We start from the raw sequence: 24,516 nt of genomic DNA on the forward strand, positions 1-24,516 counted from the left end.
TCACATAATCCAGCAGCAGTATACTGATACAAAGAAACAATATTAAATTAAATAGTAATAAAAATGAAAAAAATTTAAATAAAATCAATGTTAGCATTTACTCCCCCGGGTGGAATTGAAGAGTCGCATAGTGTGGGGGAGGAACGATCTCCTCAGTCTGTCACTGAAGCTACTCCTCTGTCTGGAGATGATCCTGTTCAGTGGATGCAGTGGATTCTTCATGATTGACAGGAGTTTGCTTAGTGCCCGTCGCTCTGCCACAGATGTCAAACTGTCCAACTTTAATCCTACAATAGAGCCTGCCTTCTTAACAAGTTTGTCCAGGCGTGAGGCGTCTTTCTTTATGCTGCCACTCCAGCACAAAATTAAACAAAAGATTAAAGATTAAAGATTAAACAGCATGCCTGCCATTTGAAATGGAATCAAAGGTGAAGACCTAATGATTCTCGTTGTGAAAGGCACTTTATGCAATAACAAGGATGTGCTGCGTCTAATGTCACGGCTCACCCCAGCTCTTTGTAGGGTTGGGTGGGTTGCAAACGCCAGGTGCCTCAAGGACCCTCCTCTGCTCAATGTCAGTAAACACCAGAAATGCAAGTGGCAGAACATCTCCAAGAAAGCAAATCCGGGTAATCCAGAGAGTCCACAGGGACATTTTGGGAACCCCCCACCCCCAGCCCTTCTATTTACGCCCCCCTAACTGGACCAAGGTGTGTGCGAGTTCACTTGACCTGCACGTCAGGACACACACACTTTCACTTGAATACCAGGACCCAAGGTTTCCCAACAGAACATTGCCCGGAGCATCACACTGCCTCGGCTGGCTTGCCTTCTTCCCATAATGCATCCTGCTGCCATCTCTTCCTCAGGTAAATGACACACATCACACCCGGCCATCCACATCATCTAAAAGAAAATAGGATTCATCAGACCAGGACACCTTCTTCCATTGCTCCGTGGTCCAGGTCTCATGCTCACACGTCCATTATAGGTGCTGTCAGTGGAGGACAGGGGTCAGCATGGGCACCCTGACTGGCTGTGCAGTAAGCTGTGATGCCCTGTATGTTATGAGGTCTTTATCTCATGGCCACAATGAAGTTTATTAGTAATTTGTGCTCCAGTAGCTCTTCTGTGGGATCAGACCAGACAGGCTAACCTTCACTGCCCACCAACAATAAGCCCTGGGCGCCCATAACCCTGCCACCAGTTCACTTTTTGTCCTTCCTTGGACCACATTTTGGTAAGGAGTAACCACTGGGCAAGACCTGGCATTTTGGAGAGACTCTGACCCTGTCGTCTCACCATCATAATCTGGCCCTTGGCAAAGTCGCTCAGACCTTTATGCTTGAACAACACGTCACCGTCAAGAACTGACTGCTCACTCACTGCCTAATGTATGCCATCCCTTGACAGGTGCCATGTTGATGACATAATCAATGGTACAACCTTTCAGTGCTTTTAATATTATGGCTGATCAGTGTGTGTGTGCATATATATATATGTATATATCTTTATATATAATATGCTACCATAGCTGTTCATTTGTCTATCCAGGTTTTTAAATCACCTGTAGCTCACAAACCGTTTCACCTATTGACCTGAAAGGTGGTACACATATACTACGTGAGGTCTACTATCTGCTTTCAGGGTGATGATTGACCTCTGAGGTTATTCCTCTTTCTATATTTATTTTATTTTATTATAGAATCAACTGAATAAAGCAGGGTGGCTGCGTGGCGCATGCGTACGGGGGCCGTTCTAATCCCTACCATCTTTGCAACACAATTGCAACACAAACACTGACTTAATTAGTTTTAATACAATAAGATGCCAACAAAAGAAGAGAAGAACCGGGCTGCTAGAGTGGAGAAAAGAAGAGCTGCTCAGGAAGCAGCAAGCGCATCAACCTCTGACCAAATGAATGCTAAACATACAGAGAAAGAGTATGACAACTACAGTATGAATGCTCAAGTCAAGTGTATTCACTGCACATTATCATGCAGTGTGCCGTTACTGGTATTTATATATATTGTAGTAAACTGGGGTTGTACAGCTCCCCAAACCCAGACACAGACAGGCACACAAGCACACACTTTTATTTTCCTTTCTCTTTATTTTCTCTGCCGCCTCCACTCCTCTCCACAGCAAGTTTCGTCATCCACCTCCTGACTCCTGGCTCCCTGACCGGGGTGAGGCGGCCTCTTTTATCCTGCACCTGGAAGTGCTCCAGGTGCTCTCCGATCCTCATCCGGCAGCACTCCTGAGTGTGGTGGAAGTGCTGCAGTCCAGGGCTCTGGGACTGTCCAGGCGTCCCCTGGAGGTGGCCATGGGCCCCAGCAGGGTTGAGTTTCTAAGCTCCAAATCTGTGATCCCGGTGTAAGCCAGGAGGGATGCCCTCTCATGTTCTGGGGAAGGTATTGCTTTGAATATGTCCTCTACCCTAGTCCTTCCATCACAGGGGCTCCCCGGCTGTCTGCCACCATATATATATATATATATATATATATATATATATATATATATATATATATATATATATATATATATATATTGTGGACTCTGGCCCGGACACAAGCAGACGGACATCATATTTTCACCACAAACCGTTTATTTACAATAATATTTACAATGTACGTGCACTCACAACCCCAGTGCCTCCAGCACCGATTCCCCCAATGTCCAGGCCACACAGTCCTGTGCCTTTCTTTCTCCTGGCCGCCTCCAGCCCTCACTCCAGCTCCGTCCTCTTCCACCCGACTTCCGCCAATGACTGGAGGGAGGCGGCCCCTTTTATAGGAACCCGGATGGGCTCCAGCTGCTTCCCGGTAATTAGTCCTGGCCACACCCCAGTGTGGAGGAAGTGCCGGCTACGCACCCGGAAGCCGTCCGGGTGTCCTTGTCGTCTTCCCCCCGGCACTTCCGCCACACCAGGGCGCTCCCGGGATAATAAGGCACTGGGGCGCCGCCTGGCGGTGGCCCCGGGTCCCTACAGGGCTGGGCTTCCAAGCCCTCTACCCGAGGCCTCCAGCATAACCAGGACGGACGCCCCCTCTCGGTCTGGAGGAGGCACAAGCCCTCCTCTGGTCCTCCTGGGCGTCCGGCCGGGGACCACACTGGATATATCGGCATCGGGGCGCCGCCTGGCGGTGGCCACGGGTCCCTACAGGGCTGGGCTTCCAAGCCCTTTACCCGAGGCCCCCAACATAACCAGGACGGAGGCCCCTCGCGGTCTGGAGGAGGCACAAGCCCTCCTCTGGTCCTCCTGGCGTCTATATATATATATATATATATATATATATATATATATATATATATATATATATATATATATATATATATATACTAGCCATCACCCCATGGCTTTGCCTGTGTATTAGTGAAACAGGACAGCAAGGAGGCCCCGCCCAGCTTTCTACTCCTAACGTCACACTCCCCCCTCCCCTCAGCCCGCAGCCTTTGTCTCGGATTAGCGCGAATATATCACTTCTGCAAGTGCCCTATGATTCTTACTGCGATGAGAAAAGTTGCAAAATCAACCGGAATGTTCAAGTAAATGAAAAAGGCCTGTTCTAAATCCGTTAAGTAGTTCTCTCGTTCTCTAGCTAAGCGGATGTAAGATGCGCCCCGAGGTTGGTGGGTGAGTGAGGAGGACCCTGCCCTCCTCCCCTTGGCCCGCTGCGTCTCTTGTGAATTTGCACAAAAAAATTGGAACCACAAGCGAACTATGGTACTTAACGCAATGGGAGAAGTCGCAAAATCAACAAGGAATGTTCAAGCAACTCATAGAAAAAAACCCAATCTAAATCCATTAAGTAGTTCTCTCGTGTAAAGCGGACAGACAGACAGACGTTTGACTTTATATATATATATATAGTATATATATACTGTATATATATATATATATATATATAGATATATATGTGTGTGTGTGTATGTATATATGTATATACATATATATATTTATATTGTCACACATGGGCGCCTAAGGATCACCTTCCAGGCTCAAACAAGGTATGCAATATCCTGCCAAGAGAAGAGAGGGTGTCAATGCTAACAATATCATTTGTTTTCTCCAAGAAGCCACCCCTTAAGGGCACCTAAGCCATGCCCATAGTCAACTAACTCATGCTTCTTCCAGTTGGGACGACATAAATTCGAGGGCTTCTGGAAGATGGCATCTCAGACTGAGGAACATGGTCCCGTATGATGGAGCTCCCTGACCCAGACCTTCAAGAAGTCACAGAGGCTAGGAAGGCAGCTTTTGCACCCCCTATTTCAGTTGCGCCACCGTGCACCTATTTTTGTTCTATTTTTCTCGACATTAGCAGTAAATGGGGTGACCCGATTGGCACCCCAACTTTTCTTTGGTTCTCTTCTCTCTCATTTTCACCTATAGACAAGTAGTGGCACTACTGAATCCTGGCACCTGGCATCATGATTAAGGCCTGGTTGGTATCCCTGTGCATTTCTGAAGCTTCCTCTGTCCCATGTAGCCAGACAAGCTCACTCCCCGCGTACGTCAATGAGTCTTTGGTGTCATTGACCCTGTCACCAGTTCACCTGGTATCCCATCTTGGACCACTTTTGGTAGGTGCCACCCACTGCACGAGACCTGCCATTGCAGAGATGCTCTGACTCAGTCGTCTCATAGTCACTCAGACTGTCCTTATGCTCGCCCTGGCAGTCTGCATCTCGGTCAAGTCCTGGTTGGTATCTGATCAGATCAGCGCATGTTGTCTGTGATTGCCACCTTGTTGTCTGTGTCTGTGTGTCTTTTGTTGGTTTTGTATTCTTGTCGTATGTTGTGTGGAGGCACTCGATTGAGAATTTCATTTCATGGAGAATTTCAAGACAATGAGCTTAGCTTGACTGGACTTGGCCAGGCCGGGTTCCCATCCAGGCCTTTGGACCTGTGAGGCAGTGGTGCTAATTGGTGCGACGCTCCTCCACATTCTCATACAGCATCTTTGAAGTGAAACTGAGAAGAAGGAAAAGGAAAATGTACGGGGCATCCAAAGTGTATCTGGAGTGTGTGTACCCACCGCTGTGGTGTGCTTCTCAGGACCGTGCGGCCAGATTGATGGCAAACACATTCCCTGAGCACATTCCTTACATTCGTTACAAAGAGATGCGTGTATTTTGGATGGAGTGCATCAGCGGATGAATGACTTGACTCCGCTCAGGCTGCCAAGCAACGCCTGCCAGGCTTACGATTAGGAAAAGTTCAACCTGTGGTGTGCGGCTCTGTGGCCAAATAATACAAAAAGGTAAGACAAGAAAATGGAGGAAAAAATGGAAGCAGGGTTGAAACAGATCCCGTTATTGATGATCTCATCCTTCACATTCCAACTCCAAAGAATGAAACAAAAGTGGAAGAAGGAGGAGAAGGCGTCAGGTGCTGCTAACTCAGAATATAACAGTATTCTGTGAACATCTGGGCGTCATGTTGTTTTGTTTGTTAATATCACAGCTGGGAACTCTGCAAATTGCATCCAAACATTCTTACAGCGATCAGCCACCCACAAGTGACGTGAATCACATGGATTACCTCTTTACAGTGGCACCTCTCATGGCATGGCATATATTAGTTCTTGAAGGTGACGTGTTGGGCAAGTGTAAGGACCTGAGCATCTTTGACAAGGGACACATGGTGACGGTGAGATGACTGGCCAGAGAATCTCCAAAATTGCAGGTCTTGTGGTGGGGGTCCGAGGAAGGACATCTGGTAAACCACCAGCAGGGTCATGAGTGCCCAAGGCTCGTTGATGGTGGGCAGTGTAGGGTAGCCCATCTGGTCTGAATCCACCCCAAAGAGCTACCGGAGCACCAATTACTGATAAACATCATGCTGTCCGTGAGAGGAAGGTCTCAGCACACACAGTGCATCGCAGCCTACTGCACAGCCACAAACCAGTCAGAGTGTCCACGTTGACCCCTGTGTACCACTGAAAACACCTACAATGGGCACTGGGCATCACAACTAGACCATGGAGCAATAGAAGAAGGTGGCCTGGTCTGATTAATCACATTACTTTTAGATCATGTGGATGGCCGGGTGTGTGTGTGTCGTTTACCTGAGGAAGAGATGGCAGCAGGATGCACTATTGGAAGAAGGCAAGCCAGCGGAGGCAGTGTGATACCCTGGGCAACATTCTGCTGGGAAACCTTGGGTCCTGGCATTCAGACGGAAGTTACTTGGGTATATACCACCTACCTAAATAATGCCGCCGACCTCCTACACCCCTTCATGGTGACGGTCCACCCTGATGGCAGTGGCCTCTTTCAGGATCCTGTCACGCTGCAAAAATGGTTCAAGAATGGCTTGAGGAACACGACAAAGAGATCAAAGTGTGGACTTGGCATCCAAACTGCCCAGATGTCAATCTGATCGAGCATTAGGGGGATATGCTGGAAAAAACAAGTCTGAACCACGGTGGTCCCAAAAATTCAAAACGCAGATTGAAACCAAAATGAATGTCACACTTGGCATCCTCAGAACAGAAACCAACCAGTAATAAAGATCGTCATTTAGTTTTTATCCAACTGAAAGATAATCTCAACTTGTGCTACGGCCATAATGTTACTGAAACGATTGTGGTCATGTGACCCCTAATGTGTGTCATGTAATTCAAATTGGTCCTTAACGAGTTCCCAACAATAAAAACCAAGAAAAATTACTTGGACTATGACAACAATTACCCAAGAGACCAATGAAATACACAGCTGTTAGGCTTTTTTATTCGATGCCTTATTATTTGGTAACGGTAACAACGTAATTAAGAGAATCTTTAGAAAATGTTATCAGGTTCTGTCCTTTATCTGACAGGATGTTGTTCTGGGCTTTCTTCTGATTGGACTCTTTCTTTGAGTTTACTGCTGTGATCATCCTGTTTCTATGTAACTTAATGCCGTGCTTAGCTTCATCGTGTCACATTGTCCTGTTTTGAATATTTACATGTCACCTCAGGGGCTCTTTTTGTTAACTTCAACCTTTATTGGAGGTTTGTTTTCTACCCCAAAGAATCCACTGGTTTCATTTATTATTAGGCATTCAGGCCATAGTGTGAGTATATACAGCATATTTATTTACTTATCTACCCATTTACAGTATGTATTTATTTATTTAAAGAGCTTCTGTAAGAAGCCATATTTTTCCCTGGGACAAATAAAGTTCTATCTGTCTATTATAATATAGTGCCTTTCACTATCTACTTATCTATCTATTATATACTGCCTTTCACTTCTATCTATCTATCGATCTATTATATAGCGCCTTTCATAACTATCTATGTATTATTATATAGTGCCTTTCATATCTATCTATCTATCTATCAATTATGTAGTGCCTTTCACATCTATCTATTATTATATAGTGCCTTTCACATCTTTCTATCTATCTATATTATCATTATGTAGTGCCTTTCACATCTATCTATTATTATATAGTGCATTTCATATCTATCTATCTATGTTATTTTAAACTAAATTAATCAATTAGATACATTTAGAGAAATCTGGTCTGTAAATGATGTTTTATGTTCCACAGAAAATGAATGTCTAGTGCTAAAGTATGAGTAGAAAAAAAAGAAAAAATATTTTTAAATATTGAATTTTGGCTGTTAATTTGACTGCAATTATGTACTAATTGTTAATAAAAGTCTGTTTAAAATAAAAAATATCTATCTATATTATTATCTCTCTATTATTATATAGTGCCTTTAACATCTCTCTATCTATCTATTATCTTTCCATTATCCAACCCGCTATATCCTAACTACAGGGTCACGGGGGTCTGCTGGAACCAATATCTATCTATTATGTAGTGCCTTTCATGTCCATCTATTTATCAGTAACCTGGGTTAGGTTTTAAAAAAGTAAAAATTCTAAATGCGAGGGTTGTGTTAATAAAGTTAATTGAATGAACAGCCGAGGGTGTGTAAAGCTAAGCATGATATGTAGGTGCCCTCTGATTGGCCTATCGACAGTTCCTGTAGTAGAAATGGGATTGGAGGAGAAAGAGAGAGAGAAAAGAGGCGGGAGAAAAAAAAGAAACGCTACAGCAGAACGCCGAAGCGAGACGAAAAAAAAAGAGGAGGAACACATAACTTTAGCAGAACGCCAAAACATAAAAGAGAAGACGGAAAAATAGAAAGTTTTAGCAAAACGCTAAACTGAAAGAAAGAACCGATAGCATAACTTTGAAGATAATGTGAAAGATACCGCATATTGAAACGCCAAAATAAGCTGAAAAGAAAAGCCTAGCAAAATGCTGACTCGCAAGAAAAAAAAAAGACCAAAGACGATAGACGTTTTGGGAGGACGAAAGCAAGCGCTGAACACAGTAAAAGTGCACCACCAGTGAAAGGTAGAAAGTACCCGCATATTGACTGTCCGTGGAATAAAGAAGGGAAAGTAAGTGTGCAGCCGGAGGACACGAAGGGAGTCGAGAGAGGAGACAAACTGAAACGGAGTGGACGGAGCGTTCGGTTATACTGAAGCAGAGAAAGACCGCGAGAAAGACCACAGGACACAAGTTCAGGTCTGACAAACCACTGGCGACTTATTGTTAAAGACCAAGTGACACGAGAGGGCCAATGGAGGCACACAAGGAGAAATGGGAGTACAATCAACCAAGGTCTGTTTTTTCTTAAAATCTTTTTGTTTGTTTGTTTGTTATTTAGCTTGAGGTGAAACTCCCGTGAAGGGACCTGTTTTGTTGTTTATGTGTCCCCCAATGGAGTGACGGAATGGCATACAGTACTGTAATTACTAAGATAAATCTTAACAGTTGCATTAGGAGGACGATATACGGTTCTGTAAATGGCGTTTTATTCCTGGGTTTTTATTTCATGTCGTATTAAGTGTATTATGCAATGGTTGGTTATCCGTTGTTGATTTTGAGCAATCAAGTAAAGAGAATTAAGCTGATGGAAGTATCTTCTTAGTTATATTAAACGTTTGCCTGTAAATTAGTGCATAGCTTATAGGAGGTTCTTATATCTCCCACAAGCTGAATTGAATTGGTATACTGTACTCTAACTACTGTACTTCTTGGCCCTCTGACCACAGATGAGTCTCAGTTAGTGTGCTGCTTTGCCGCGTGTCAGGCATGGAGGGCACCGTAATTAACGTGCTCAGTGGTATGTGCAGAAAGTGCGAAATAAAGAAATAAGTCCTCCTCAAGTACAGAAACAATCAAGATGAACAAGAAGAAACATTTTTCTGTTTTTTTTGCCTCTTATTCTACGTGTGTAACAACTTTTCGCTATTCTTGTGTAGACAGTTTGCCTTGAATTTTCGCAAAACGTTTTTAAAACGAACCTTTTCTGGACTGAGAGATTTCGTTTGGTACGCGTTTGATCCGCGCGTGATCCTGCCTTACTTACCAGCAGCTACAGTTGGAGGTGACCGATGTTGTAAATTTCAATATTGGGGTGGTGACACCACACTAAAGAACTCGGGGCCTTGTACACCGAATGGAGGGTTAGGGTGGTGCAGAGGGGTTAGATACCTGTCTTATTATGTAGTGCCTTTCATGTCTGTCTGTCTGTCTGTCTCTCTATTATTATATAGTGCCTTTCACATCTATCCATCTCTCTATCCGTTGTATAGTGCCTTTCACTTCTGTCCATCTATTTGTTATATAGTGCCTTTCACATCTATCCCTCTCTGTCTATTTTATAGTGCCTTTCACTTCTGTCTATCTCTCTATTATTATATAGTGCCTTTCACATCTATCCATCTCTCTATCCGTTGTATAGTGCCTTTCACTTCTATCCATCTATTTGTTATATAGTGCCTTTCACTTGTATCTGTCTCTCTATTATTATATAGTGCCACTTCATGTCTCTTCCGCTCACGTATGTGGATTTCACTTTCACCAAACAACAAAACTTTTAATTCTTGTGGATAGGCCTCTTCATTGTTTAGAAACACTCTGACTTAAAGTTGAAATCCGAACAATATATTTGATCTCTTTTCGCTGTTCCATTATTTCACCGAGTAATAATTTCTGTTTGTTTGCGCTAATGCGATCTTTGCTATCATTTTTGCAAGACTGTCGAATTTTAGTACTGTACTTCCATTATCTCTTACCTGCTCTGCATGTGTACGCGCCAACGTTTTTGAATTCTTTATGATGTTCTACGTTGTCTTCTACTCTTATCTTTTTATTTCTGGCCCCGGGCCTGGTTAAATCTCTTGGCATAAAGTCTCATCTTGCAGGACGTGAAAGTGTCTCTCTGAGAAAGTCACGTCTCGTCTCCTTCCAAGATTTTTATATAATAGAGAGATATAGTGCCTCTCTATCTATCTATTATATAGTGCCTTTCACTTTATCTGTCTATTATATAGTGCCTCTCACATCTATCCATCTGTCTATCTATTATATAGTGCCTTTCACTTTATCTATCTATCTATTATATAGTGCCTTTCACTCTATCTATATCTATTATATAATGCCTTACATATCTATCTATCTGTCTATTATATAGTGCCCTTCAGATCTATCCATTTCTCTCTCTATTATTCTATAGTGCCTTTCACATCTATCTATCCTTTTAATACTTGTGGTTGTGATTTTGATTTGCCCATTAGTCTGCACTATTGCTGACTCCTATTGACAGGACCCTCCCAGAGTGGGCGTGTCCTCAGAGGTTGTGGCCTGCCTATCACGACACAACGGACAGAATAAAAGGTCGTCTAAGACTTCACTTCCTCATCAGACGACATGCATTCCATCACCTTTTGAAGCCTCTTTTTAAATTGGACTTTTTTGAGCGCTCAGCAGTTCTTCTGACTTCGATGTTTGTCTTGCGATTCTTGGCTTTAGATGCTCATCGTTGGGTTCTGACTTTTACTTTGGCTTTTATGATTTTTTTTCTTTTTTTTTCAGTCACTCTGTGAAATCTCGTGTATTCGGTTACCTTTCCTTGCCTTAGTTCTTTGCGTCACTCGTTTATTTATGTTATCATTCATTTTCTTCTTGTTTGATGAAGCCCACTCTCTTTCAAATGACGTCCCTGCTTCATAATTTACTAATAAACATATGTAAAGACTCAATGGTGTATATTAATTTATCATTCCCTTACATAGTGCCTTTAATAGCTGAATGATTATTATATCCAAGTTCTCACATTTGTCTACCTGTATATATAGCGTCTTTCACACCTTTCTATTATTTAGGAGCATTCATACAGTAAGTATTCAGGTATCTATTATACAATGCCTTTTATATTCGTCTGTCTTTTTATTACATGTATTATAATTTGCATAAGCATCATCCATCCATCCATTCATTATCCAACCTGCTATATAACTACAGGGTCACGGGGGTCTGCTGGAGCCAATCCCAGCCAACACAGGGTGCAAGGCAGGAAACAGCCCACCGCAGGATGCACACACACACCAGGGACAATTTAGAATTGCCAATCCACCTAACCTGCATGTCTTTGGACTGTGGGAGGAAACCCACGCAGACACGGGGAGAACATGCAAACTCCACGCAGGGAGGACCTGGGAAGTGCAGTGCCACCGTTGCGCCCTGCGTAAGTATCGGTTATATGTATTTTATGTCAGAGTTGTAACTCTGAGGCTTAAGATCTGCGCTGGTATCCGGAATGTTGCCAGTTTGAATCCCTGCTACTGGGGGTGCTAAGGGGTGCCTTACAATGACAGACCTTGCACTCTGACCCCAAGGGGTATGTGATACTACATTTTGTTGTACCTGTACAATGACAAGATCATTGAATCATTATTATTAAATGTGTCTATTATGTAGTGCCTTTCACATCTCTGTATTATTTAGGATTTTTCGTAAGTGTTCATGTATCTATTTTACGATGCCTTTTATATTTGTCTGCCTTTTTATTATGTCACATCAGTTTATGTGTAGAACTTTTCACATTTATTGGCCTACATGCTGTTTAGTGCCTTTTTTATCTATCTATTATATTGGATCATTTCACACCTCCCTACCTATCTTTTCTTTTATGGTGTCTTTTCTATTTGTCTGTAAAGTTTTTTTTTGTAATTGCCTAGAAAAACACCGTGAGGAACAGAAATGAGGCCATTCAGTTTAGGTCATTAATAATAATGATGTGTGATGTTTTTCGGCGAATGTGCTGCAGTGCCTCTCTCTCTAGTGCGCCTTTTGGTTCAGTTGAGGTGGCTGTAAATATCTACACTCTTACCGTCCACATCCACTCTGTAATGGGGTCCCAACGGCTATAAGGAGTTCCAAACACAGCAGCTGTGACATTTTTCATTACAATTGAAGCAGGCAGCATGGCAGGCGGGTGGATGGGCAGTGTGGCCTCCCCAAGCCTATGAAATGCTTTTCTTGTCCCAACTCCCTCACTGCGTCACTCGAAAAACCGAGCCAAAGTCACACATGCCGCGTCGTTCTGCTTACCTGAAAGGAGTTGAAGAACAGCTCGATGTACATTCGCAGCTCCCATCCCGTGCCCTGAAAGGTGTGCCGCATCCCCACAAACACGATGTAGTGAACGCCAAACACTAATACCAGCACAAACGTCGATTTGGCCAGCTTCCTGTCGGGAGGAAGGAGAACAAACAGCTTGAAACCTTTGATCTGTTTTAAGGGGCAGTCAAATTTTTGTGTATTTTAACAGTCAAATGGACTTCATGTGGGTGCTTTGAAAAACCAAACTGTCCCATGTTAAGAAAAACAGGCTGACGGTTTCTGTGGCAGATTGAAAACACAGATGGGTAACCGGATGAGCCCTCTTTAGGTGACCACCCCAAATTACAAAAGTCGTACTCAGCTGATCCGCCATATGCTTCCATATGCAGGGATCTTCACCTGGCTGGGGTTCAAATTCAAGTTTTGTGTCACTTTTGTTCATTCTTGATTCTTTCATTTCTGTTAATTATGTCCATCATTCTTCTGTATACTATATATATTCCTTTGTTAAGTTCCACATGCTTTGTGGGTGGTCCCCAAGTGATGGGACCACCTGTTAATCACGTATGACATATAAAGCCTCCAAAAGCACTTCCGACTAGCGGGGGCAATCCTGTCAAAAACCCCGGCTAGACATAAAGAGGACATCATAGAATCTTTATAATCAGAAAAAGGTTTCGCTCCACAAACTGCCCGGAAGTACAAGAGAAAGCTCTGAGGAGCACAGAAGGTAATCCAAAGCAAACAAATCCCAATGCAAATATTTGAAGAAGGGAAAAAAAAAAGAGCAAAATCTGGAAAATTCCATGGCAAAAAGAGCATTGACAGTGAGCGGCCAGGAGCTGTGGGAGACACTCTGGATATATAAGGTGGAGGGCAGTTTCTGGCGGTGAATGGCAGGAGGCCCCACATCTTGTGGGGGACCACCCACAAAACACAAGGCACATAACAAAGGGGGCTTACATACAAAGAAACCAAACGCGTCCAGCAAAGTGCAAAGACTGAAGAGCAAGTGGATGAGCATCAGAATTTGGGGACAGTGGCTGCCACCTATTTCACCAACACCTGAGGGGCACCATTTATGTAACCCCACTGACCCTAGGGCTCCATATGGGCATCGACCGATGCTGGACAGGAGCATCAGAAAGTCGGGGACAGTGGCACCTGTGCACTGCCTGTGCTTTTCAGATCAGTCAGTTTAACTGTAAAGCTTAATTACAAATTGGTAGGGTATGTGCACACACACACACTGAGCGGAGGTGCGAGGATGATGGGTGTCCAGGCAATTGTGGTGGGCCAGTCTGGATGAAATCCCAGGGTCATTTTGTGATTCCAAGTCCATCATTGATGTAGCCAAATAGTCTACTTTATCTTATAAGGACGGCAACATTCAGACACACGTGGAGTGGAGCTAACATAGGTGAACAAACAGGTTAATTTAGGAGTAAAATGTCACTTTGTTCAACATGTCACAGGTTCTTCATTTTTTGTCAAAGTTCAGCTAAGTGCAGTGGTTGTAGAGCAAGTGGATGAGAGGAAGAAGGAGAAAAGAGGAGCAGAGCCGGTCCATTTATTTGGTGACATAGGCGGCCACCTACTGCACCAATACCTGAGGGGTGCCATTTATGTAACCCCCCAACCCCTGAGCCTAAGGCTCTGTATGGGCATCGACCGAGGCTGGACAGGAGCATCAGAAACTCGGGGACAGTGGCACCTGTGCACAGCCTGTGCTTCTAGGTCAGTCAGTTTAACTGTAAAGCTTAATTACATATTGGTAGGCTATGTGCACACACGCTGAGCAGAGGTGCATGGATGGTGGGTGTTCAGGCAATTGTGGTGGGCCGGTCTGGATGAAATTCCAAGGTCAAAAATGGAGCAATAAGGTAAAAAAATCGCAAAGTATCAAAAACTTGGAAAACAAGAACACAGCAAAAGGCACGGGAACCTGCCATCTCCCAAGCATATTATAAACGAACCACCAGGAAATGAGGGGGAGACCCTCTGGATATATAAGGCAGAGAGGGCAGTTCCTGACAGTGATATGCAGGAGGACACACCTCTTGGGGGACCCCCCACAAAACACAAGGCTTATATGCAAAGAAACCAAACATGTCCAGCAAAGACTGAAGAGCAAACAGATGAGGACAGCAACAGAGCTGGTCAGTTGACGTAGGTGGTCAGCATTACTTGAGGGGTGCCATTTATGTGACTCAACACCGGACCCCTGCCTAGGTTTCCAAATGGCCTTTGACTGGCACCGGACAGTGGCATCAGAAAGTCGAGGACATGTGCAAACACACACTCTGAGAGGAACTACAAGGATGGTGGTTGTCCAGGCAATGATGGTGAGCCAGTTTGGATTACGGGTTTTGATGGTTGTCTGGTGCACTGAAAGCCCCTTTCATATTTAATAAAGATTGCATTTTTATGACAATTGAAATGACAATTCACAGCTTCATCCACTCCAGTGACTCAACTGAGGGCGACGCCGCTCCGAGAACGGCTTGTTAGTGATCGGTTGTGTCACTCCTCGTTGCCGTAGTAACAGCCTTTCAAGAGACAGGATGGCACAGTTTTGGGGGTCCCCTGCTCCGTTTTTTGGTTTTGTGAAATTACCTGAGCGCAATGTGAGAAAACCGTCTCGAGTTAATAAAAGACAAAACATGTCAAAATCAACCAGGCAGAAATGTCACCAAGAACAAATAAGCATTTTAAAAATGACACATACTGAGGCCACTTACAAGGAAGGTTAGTGCCAAGGTGGAAAAACAAAATGGCCTGCAGACTTCGGAAAAGTGAAACAAAGCCTGGCAGAAGGACCTGCCGTGATTGTGACTTGCTCTTTCGTGACGTTTTCGTGATTTCAGCCTGACAGAGCTGGGGAGGGACGAATGGCAGAAAATCTTCAAATCCAGGAGTGGGTGAAGCTCGTTGCGTCAAACCCAAGAAGACTGGATGGGCTGCCAAAGAGGCTTCAAAGAAGGACTGAGTACAGGGTCTGCATTTTTGTGTCAATGTGATTATGATTTTTAATAATCCTGGAAAATATATTCTAAACTCCTGTTTCTGCCTTGTCATTCAGAGGTACTCAGTGTTGCTTCATGTTAGGGATAAAAATGAATTTTAGTGATTTTAGCACAAAACTGCAGCATAAGAAAATATGAAGAGAGTGAAGGACTCTCTAATTCTGCTGTATATTCGGGAATAAATACAAATAAACCAGAACATCACGTTAAGCTGGACCATCATACAGAAGTCCACCAGTGAGTGCTGACACTTAATGGCGTCATTTGGGGTTCAATTCTAACAGACATGCCTGATGAATGAAAGCATGAGGGGTGACAGTATTAGCTTGAGCAACGATGGTGCCATTCACATTTACCTGTACTGCTTCCTTGTATCGTATCGTCCTGCGTTGGTTTCCCGAATTTTCGTGGCAAGCACTCTAACAATATTCAGAAACAGGATGAAATTCAACTAGAAATGCAAAAGATAGAAAAATCATGTTAGAAATTCTTCTGCTGTTTGACTAGCTGTACTACACATTTAAGACAGGCTGAAATCTGAGTAATCCGCATTAACGTCTACAGTGCACCATCTTTTGGAATGCATGTAGTAATAAAATGAATTACATTTGTCATTCCAACAGATGGCGCATCACAAACATTTGTAGGAAAGCATTTTGTTATTACATGTATGACAAAATACATTCCAGTAGATGGTGCACTGCAAACGTTAATGCTGAGGTCATAAAACGCATTACTACAAAAGTTTGTGTTGGGCTATCTGTTGGAATGACAAATGCAATGCATATTTCTGTTATATAGCATGTGGTATGGAATTTGTAAAAGCACTGGTAATATTTGTGACGTGCCATCTGCTGGAATGACAAATTCAACTCATGTGTCTGATATATAGTATTTGATTTGGGATTCATAAAAGCAGTATAAATTTTTGTGATGTGCCTTGTGTTGGAATGACAAATGCAATACATATGACTTTGTTATATGGCATTTGGTATGGGATATGAAAAAGCAGTGTTAATGTTTGTAATGAGTCATCGTTGGAATAACAAATGAAGCTCATATATCTTTGTTATATGCCATTTGATCTGGGATTCATAAAAGCAGTGTTAATGTTTGTGATGCACCATGGGTTGAAATGACAAGTGGAGGGCATTGTATTACTACAAATGTTTGTGACGTGCCATCTGTTGGAATGACAAATGCAACTCGTGTATCTCTGTTATATGCCATTTGATTTGGGAATTCGTAAAAGTACTGTTAATGTTTGTCATATGCCATCAGTTGGAATGATAGCTGTAATGCATATGTCTGTGTAATATGCTGTTTGATTTGATTTTCGTAAAAGTAGTGTTAAATGTTTGTGATGCGCCATCTGTTAAAATAACAAATGAAGTGCCTTTTATTACTACAAATATTTGTGAAGCAAGCGCCATATGTTGAAGAGACAGAGACATTGCAGCTAGACTGGCACACAGATGCACAAACACTTATTCTATTATTAAGGCGGATGACTGGATTATATTTTATTTATATAACGAATTTCTCAGGAACGCTCACCTGATTTTTTTTTTTTTTTTTTAAAGCCTTTGTTTTCATTTTATGTTTGAAATAAACTTTCAACTTTTTGCTTCAGAAGAGGCACACTTGTTTCCACATAAATAATCTGTTCTTCTATTTTCTAACTCGTTTATCTGGTTCAGGGTCACAGGGCGCTGGTGTCTATTCTAATGTCATTGGTCAAAGGGCAGGAACCAACCCTGGATGAAGTCCTAGTCCTTAGCAGGGCCCACACATGCATAACCCTAACCCTCGTACCTTTGGGATAAATGAAGGACACTGGGAGAACATGAGATGACCACACAGATACGGACTGTGCCAGGACTGAAACCTCATGACTCTGGGACTGTCAGGCAGGAGTCCTTCCTTACTATTAAGCTAACAGCCATATTGCGCCTTCAGCAAGTATTCAACCGTCTTCACTTCTTACACATTTTGTTCTGTTGCAGCCTTGAGCTGAGATCATTTCAATTCATTTTTTCCCCCCTCATCTGACACACCCCAGAACAACAAAGCAAGAACAGCATTTTAGAAAAGTTCTCAAATGTATTAGAAATAGAAAACCAAAATTTCCCACTGTCAGAAAGTTTCCGACCCTTTACTATGACATTTGGCTCAGGTGCCTCCCATTCTGTTGATCACTGCTGAGATGTTTGGAGTCCACTTGCGGTCAGTTCATCGGATCCATGATGAAGATGTCACTATCTGCCTGCTTCAGTCCCCCATTCAAAGGCCACGTGGTAACAAAGCCCAAGCAGGACACAACATAAGGCTGCGAGCTGTCGATTGACACAGGCTGCGCTGCGTGGCTCTAAGGGTATTTTTGTCCCACTCATTTTGCTTTGCTTGTAATTTGGGCACATTACCTGAACTACCTAATGGCGTGTGTGGCTCCTTCTCCTTCCTGATCCTTCACTCTATCTAATTGTCCGAGGTTACGGATAAAGAAGGCCCACAGGGTGGTCAGTGTATGGGACTTGAGGTATTTTGGCAAATTCTAAAGTGTATGAAAGGGGAATATAAGGTCACTGTAAGGACTCTGTACCACAGAATGGTGGAAATGGCAAATACTGCAGCACTCCTCCTAAAGTCTAATGAAACTCTCGTTTGCTGGTGTTGCTGCTTTTGGGTGTGCATCTTGCTAATGTGGTGGCTTTTAAAAAGCAAATGCAAAATTCCTCCTGACGCAGCAATCTGGGAGTCTTTGTTTCCTGCAGTTATGAATAAACAAGAAACCAAAACGTGAAACTCTCTCGGGGTGCACTGGACGCCGTCCAAGCTGAGCGCTGATTCCACTCCAGCAGGGCTCTGTCTTTTCAGGTTGGGCTAGAAGTCTCTTCTCTGTCCTTGAAAGAAGTCCCCTTACTTAATAAATGACGTTTCCGTTGATCAGAACAGAACTTGACTTTATCAAACCTTCCTACGTGTGCTGCAAAACATCAAAAAAGACGACCGTGGTACCTGGCCCTGGTGAGCACCATCTTTCACAGAGCTGCCTGTCATAAGCTATAATTCTCCCGCTTTGTTTGGCAGCATTGGACCCTCTGTAAGAGGTTTACAAAAACAACAAAGGAGAACATTTCAAAAGTGTCACAAAACCCCAAAGAAAGGACTTCCTAAATGAGTCCGATCTTCTGCATGCCTCCAGCTTGATCTTCAGCAGGTGCTCAGTCTGCACTGACTTAACCCGCGAGAAGGTGCTGGACCAGGTCATGAAGAACCATGAGGCACCTTCCTCAAATGCACATGAGGAGTCTTTCTCGAGTGACCACTTTAACTCTCTCTTTTTTTGGCTGCTTCCGTTAGGGGTTGCCATAGCGGATCATCTTCTTCCATATCTTCCTGTCCTCATCATCTTGCTCTGTCACACCCATCACCTGCATGTCCTCTCTCACCACATCCATAAACCTTCTGTTAGGCCTTTCACTTTTTGTCTTTGTCTCCCAACAGTCCAACTTGAGCTGACCCTCTAATGTCCTCCATCCTTGTCACACTGAATGCAAATCTTAGCATCTTTAACTCTGCCACCTCCAGCTCTGTCTCCTGTGCCACCGTCTCCAGCCCATATGACACAGCTGGTCTCACTACCGTCCTGTAGACCTTCCCTGTCACTCCTGCTGATACCCGTCTGTCACAAATCACTCCTGTCATTCTTCTCCACCCACCCCACCCTGCCTGCACTCTCTTTCACTTCTCTTCCACAATCCCCGTTACTCTGTACTGTTGATCCCAAGTATTTAAACTCATCCACCTTCGCCAACTTTACTCTTGTCATCCTCACCATTCCACTGACCTCCGTCTCATTCACACACATGTATTCTGTCTTGGTGGTCCTACTGACCTTCATTCCTCTCCTCTCATATCTCCACCTCTCCAGGGTCTCCTCAACCTGCTCCCTACTCTCGCTACAGATCACAATGTCATCAGCAAACATCACAGTCCACGGGGACTCCTGTCTAATCTCGTCTGTCAACCTGTCCATCACCATTGCAAATAAGAAAGAACTCACAGCCGATCCCTGATGTAATCCCACCTCCGTCACTCCTACTGCAGACCTCATCACAGTCACACTTCCCTCGTAAATATCCTGTGCCACTCTTCATACTTTTCTGCTACTCCCGACTTCCTCATCCAATCCTACAGCTCCTCTCGAGGCACCGTGTCATATGCTTTCTCCAGGTCCACAAAGACACAATATGACTCCTTCTGTCCTTCTCTCTGACTGATGGTGGCTTTAAGTTCTTGTGACCCAGGAATGGTAACCCACTGGCATTCTGTTCTGAGCTTTTCCTTTGTGGTGATCAATTTTGTACACCTTGTCCTGTCACACTTGTCCCTAAACTGTCCCCAGACTGCTGTTTACTCGATGTATATTGACCTGTATTGTAAGTTGCTTTGGACAACAACATTTGCTAGGTCAGGGGTCCTCAATCATGGTCCTGGAGAGCCGCAGTGGCTGCAGGTTTTTGCTCCAACCCAGTTGCTTAATAAAAAGCACTTATTACTAAAGTAACACTTCTGCTTCACTTTAGTGATTTTGAGCCCGTATTGCTTAATTTTGTCTTAAACAGCTATTTGAATTGCTCCTTATTCTCAATAACATGCAAATGACAAGAGAGAGCAGCATTTCTCCATTATCTTATTTACATTTACACCTCTGTGTGTATTTATCTGCACTATTGGGTTTAATTAAACACTTGGAAGAAAAATGAAGAGAAAAAAGTGAAGGACTGAGAATTACTCGTCCATTTTAGCCTTCAAATCATTTGCATGATAGAAAGGGAAAGAAAATCTAGGATATGAGAATGAGCTGACATAGCAGAGTTCATTTAATTTCATAGCTTGTTAGTGCTTTATTGGCAAGAATTGCTTTCTAATTAATCAACCAGGTCAGAACAAAAACCTGCAGCCACTGCGGCTCTCCAGGACTGGGATTGAGGACCCCTGTGCTAGGTGAATAAATGGAAATGAACAGAACAAGAGCCTAAGCAGACCAGAGGCTGACCTGGCATCTTTGTGCCTGTTTTTATATAGTGCCTTTCCATAGTGCACTTTGAGCTACTGTTTGTATGAAAATGTGCTATATAAATAAATGTTGTTGTTGTAGTGAGATCCCGTTCTCTCTGCAGGTGCAGCACAATTCATTTTCAGGTTTGTACCCCCAGAATGCCGGGCATGGTGGCTCCCTGAGGGGATGAGGCCCATCTGCTTGTGTCCAACTGCAAGGCAGGTTTTGTGCTTTGCTTTTTTGTTTCCGTTTGACGTTCATTTTTCTTTCATTATTGTTTATTTTTGTATTTCCAGGACAAACAGATCTGATTAACTTCAAATTTCCTGTCAGAAAGCTTTGATGTTCCAGTCATGCAAACTGCCGTAACTTCTCATATCAAAGGATTCAGGGCTGAATGTTGATTAATAAAAATAATAACAGAATAAAAAAAGACTTCAAATGAGCCTCACAAAAATAAAATTGAACAGCCCGAAGGTCAGGGACTAAGAAAGAAAGAAAGAAAAATAGAGTGTGTAGAAACGCATGAGATTTAAACAAATGGTTCTGCATCCGATTGTATAAAGCGGGCATTGTGCGAGGTCAGGGGTGTGTGATGCCACCCAGGCGCCCAGAGTGCCAGGAGATGATTACTGTGGCCAGCCATTCATCTGCTCGTTACTGAACCGTCTGAATCCAGTTTGGGGTCATGGGGGGTCCGAACATGTCTTGGCAGCATTATAGTACAAGGTGGGATCCAAGCAATCAATCTCAGGGCCCACTGACAGTCGTGTGAAAAAGTAAGTGTACCCCATGAATTGGCCGCCATTTAAATAACTCAAGTGTGCTTCCCCCGTACCTTCGTGAACAAGAAACTGAAGGGGAGCACTGTGAATCCCGAAGTGGAACCCCCCCAATTGCAGGCACAGCTAAAAGCACTCTAGAGACACTGAGGTGCATGTACTATGGGCATGGAGGAGGACCACCCCCTTCCCCCGATCCACTATCCCACAGAAGTGTCCATCCATCCATTATCCAACCCTCTCTATCCTAACTACAGGGTCACGGGGGTCTGCTGGAGCCAATCCCGGCCAACACAGGGCACAAGGCAGGAAACAAACTCCGGGCAGGGCGCCAGCCCACCGCAGGGCACACACACATATACAACAAGCACACACTGGGAACAATTTGGAATTGCCAATGTGCCAAACCTGCATGTATTTGGACTGCGGGAGGAAACCGGAGCACCCGGAGGCAACCCACGCAGACATGGGGGAGAACATGCAAACTCCATGCAGAGAGGACCCGGGAAGCGAACCCGGGTCTCCTAACTATGAGGCAGCAGCCGTGGTACGACTGCGCCACCGTGCCACCTCCACAGAAGTGTAACATTACTAAAAGCATGCTATGGACAGCGAGGGGTGTCTTTTTGGAAGGGGCACCGTTTATGTATGTCAAGCTGCGCATAACATCAGATCTTTCTCCACAGCTCAACCCAAACCCCACCATGCTATGGGGCAGTGCTTTTGGTAACTAAAGTGGCATGCATTCTCACCCCCTTGCCTAGAGTTCCATATGCAAGGCATCTATAACCTTTTTCTGAAGGCCTCAGACAGCTCTGACACACACTGGAACAACAACAAGTAAACCAAACTGATTATCTGAGGTTAAAATAAGAGGACAGGAGTTGACGAGATCTTCTGTCATGAAGTTGTATATCACCTGCATCTCATTTTAGTTATTGGTATTTGAGGTTGTGATACATGCTGGGGGGTGGGCTTACTTTTTCCACGTGTGAAATGTGCATTTCTGTCTATTTTAAATAATACACTGGACTACGCAATGTAAATATGGCTGGCTGTTTGTTCTACTGTATCAGCTTTATCTGCAGTGAAGATCAAACCTTGATATGTCCACATAGGTTAAGAAAAGGCAAAACATTTTATGGGGTGCACTTACTTTTTCACACGTCTGTCATATATACACACACACACACACACAACTGACTGATTTATTTGTTTATTCACTCATTTGTTTTGTTTCTTTATTTTTATACTTTATTCATTCATTCATCTGCTTAGCTGATCCTGGCAACCTCAGGCACAACCAGCCCCGGACATGGACGCCGCTCTTTCTCCAGGCCCACTGGTCAGCTAACATTTTTGTGTGGCATCACGTTTTTCAAAATATCAATAATCTCACTAAAAAAAAAAACGAAAAAATATCGCAAAACTTAAAAACGAAACCCCAGTCAGGTCCCCCTCACAGGAGGCCAGCTGTGTGCCTTTCATTTTTCAGCTAGCTGGACTAGTGGGACTGTCTCTGGCCATTACGAGTGTCCAAGTCAGCGTTATGGATGATGACGGCTCTGGTCAGGATTGTGAACTGTAAGCAGGACACACTCGCCCCCAACCAAACACCATACTGCTCTGAACACACTGAAATGTCCATGCAAAGTATATTTTATATTTTACAGTGTTAAAGAAAAGTAATGTATTCATCCATTCATCTCAAATTGAACCTGCTAATGGCCAACATGAGATAAATAAAGGGGGCTCAATAGCTGCTGGCAGGATAGGCAGATGGACCAAAGGGATAAGGAAAAGCATGCGGAGCCCAGCAGGTTCAGTTTAAGAAGGAGACGGAGTTGCATACAATGAGGTTCAAGATGCCCCGGCGTCCTCCTGCATGCTAAGTAATCATCGGAGTGCCAAATCTCAGACCCTCATTACGGCACGGCGGCGCTCTGCAGAAATCCGCCTTTGCCCCTACACGTCTCCTTTTGAGGTCTGATTGCTTGCACTGTGTAAGGACAGCTTGTGCTTTATAGGGTTGGAAATTACTTTCCTGTTTTTTGTCTATTACTTAATGGCCATCTTACAACTTCAATAAAAAATAAAACCAAACAGAGCCGAGTTCTGAGCATCGCCCGGCAAATTCATTCACTCAGGCGCTCACAGGCAAGCAAGTAGATCACCGCACGCCTCTCGGCTCTGCTTATCTCTTCAATTCCAATTTGCTGCTCTCCAGACCTCATTTTGCATTTTGATTTTAACGTTGGGGTCATCCACAATAGATGGAGACGTTTTTCATGAAGTGTTCATCTACCTCGCCTCTCTCTTTTCAGTGGTTGAGGGTTTGTTGTTTTTTTAATAGTATTTTTATATGTACTGTACCTATATAAATATCTATATACATCAATGTGTGTATGTGTGTGTGTATATATATATATATATATATATATATATATATATATATTGTATATACACACTTACCTAAAGGATTATTAGGAACACCTGTTCAATTTCTCATTAATGCAATTATCTAATCAACCAATCACATGGCAGTTGCTTCAATGCATTTAGGGTGTGGTCCTGGTCAAGACAATCTCCTGAACTCCAAACTGAATGTCAGAATGGCAAAGAAAGGTGATTTAAGCAATTTGGAGCGTGGCATGGTTGTTGGTGCCAGACGGGCCGGTCTGAGTATTTCACAGTCTGCTCCGTTACTGGGATTTTCACGCACAACCATTTCTAGGGTTTACAAAGAATGGTGTGAAAAGGGAAAAACATCCAGTATGCGGCAGTCCTGTGGGCGAAAATGCCTTGTTGATGCTAGAGGTCAGAGGAGAATGAATGGGCCGACTGATTCAAGCTGATAGAAGAGCAACTTTGACTGAAATAACCACTCGTTACAACCGAGGTATGCAGCAAAGCATTTGTGAAGCCACAACACGCACAACCTTGAGGCGGATGGGCTACAACAGTAGAAGACCCCACCGGGTACCACTCATCTCCACTACAAATAGGAAAAAGAGGCTACAATTTGCACGAGCTCACCAAAATTGGACAGTTGAAGACTGGAAAAATGTTGCCTGGTCTGATGAGTCTCGATTTCTGTTGAGACATTCAAATGGTAGAGTCAGAATTTGGCGTAAACAGAATGAGAACATGGATCCATCATGCCTTGTTACCACTGTGCAGGCTGGTGGTGGTGGTGGTGTAATGGTGTGGGGATGTTTT

The 24,516-nt window shown here is 43.6% G+C and overlaps 1 protein-coding gene across 2 annotated transcripts in view; it reads right to left on the reverse strand.

Annotated features, from left to right (window-relative positions):
• pth2ra (parathyroid hormone 2 receptor a) overlaps window positions 1-24,516 on the reverse strand; it is an 88,246-nt gene that overhangs the window by 13,584 nt on the left and 50,146 nt on the right. For both annotated transcript variants that reach the window (XM_039755296.1, XM_039755295.1), the window contains exons 10-11: window positions 15,807-15,901; window positions 12,413-12,551 (exon numbers count right to left, since the gene is read on the reverse strand). In XM_039755296.1, the coding sequence (XP_039611230.1) occupies window positions 12,413-12,551; window positions 15,807-15,901 (234 nt within the window). The remainder of the gene's footprint in view (window positions 1-12,412; window positions 12,552-15,806; window positions 15,902-24,516) is intronic.

The sequence above is a fragment of the Polypterus senegalus genome, chromosome 6, assembly GCF_016835505.1.
Source record: "Polypterus senegalus isolate Bchr_013 chromosome 6, ASM1683550v1, whole genome shotgun sequence".
Taxonomy (NCBI): Eukaryota; Metazoa; Chordata; class Cladistia; order Polypteriformes; family Polypteridae; genus Polypterus; species Polypterus senegalus.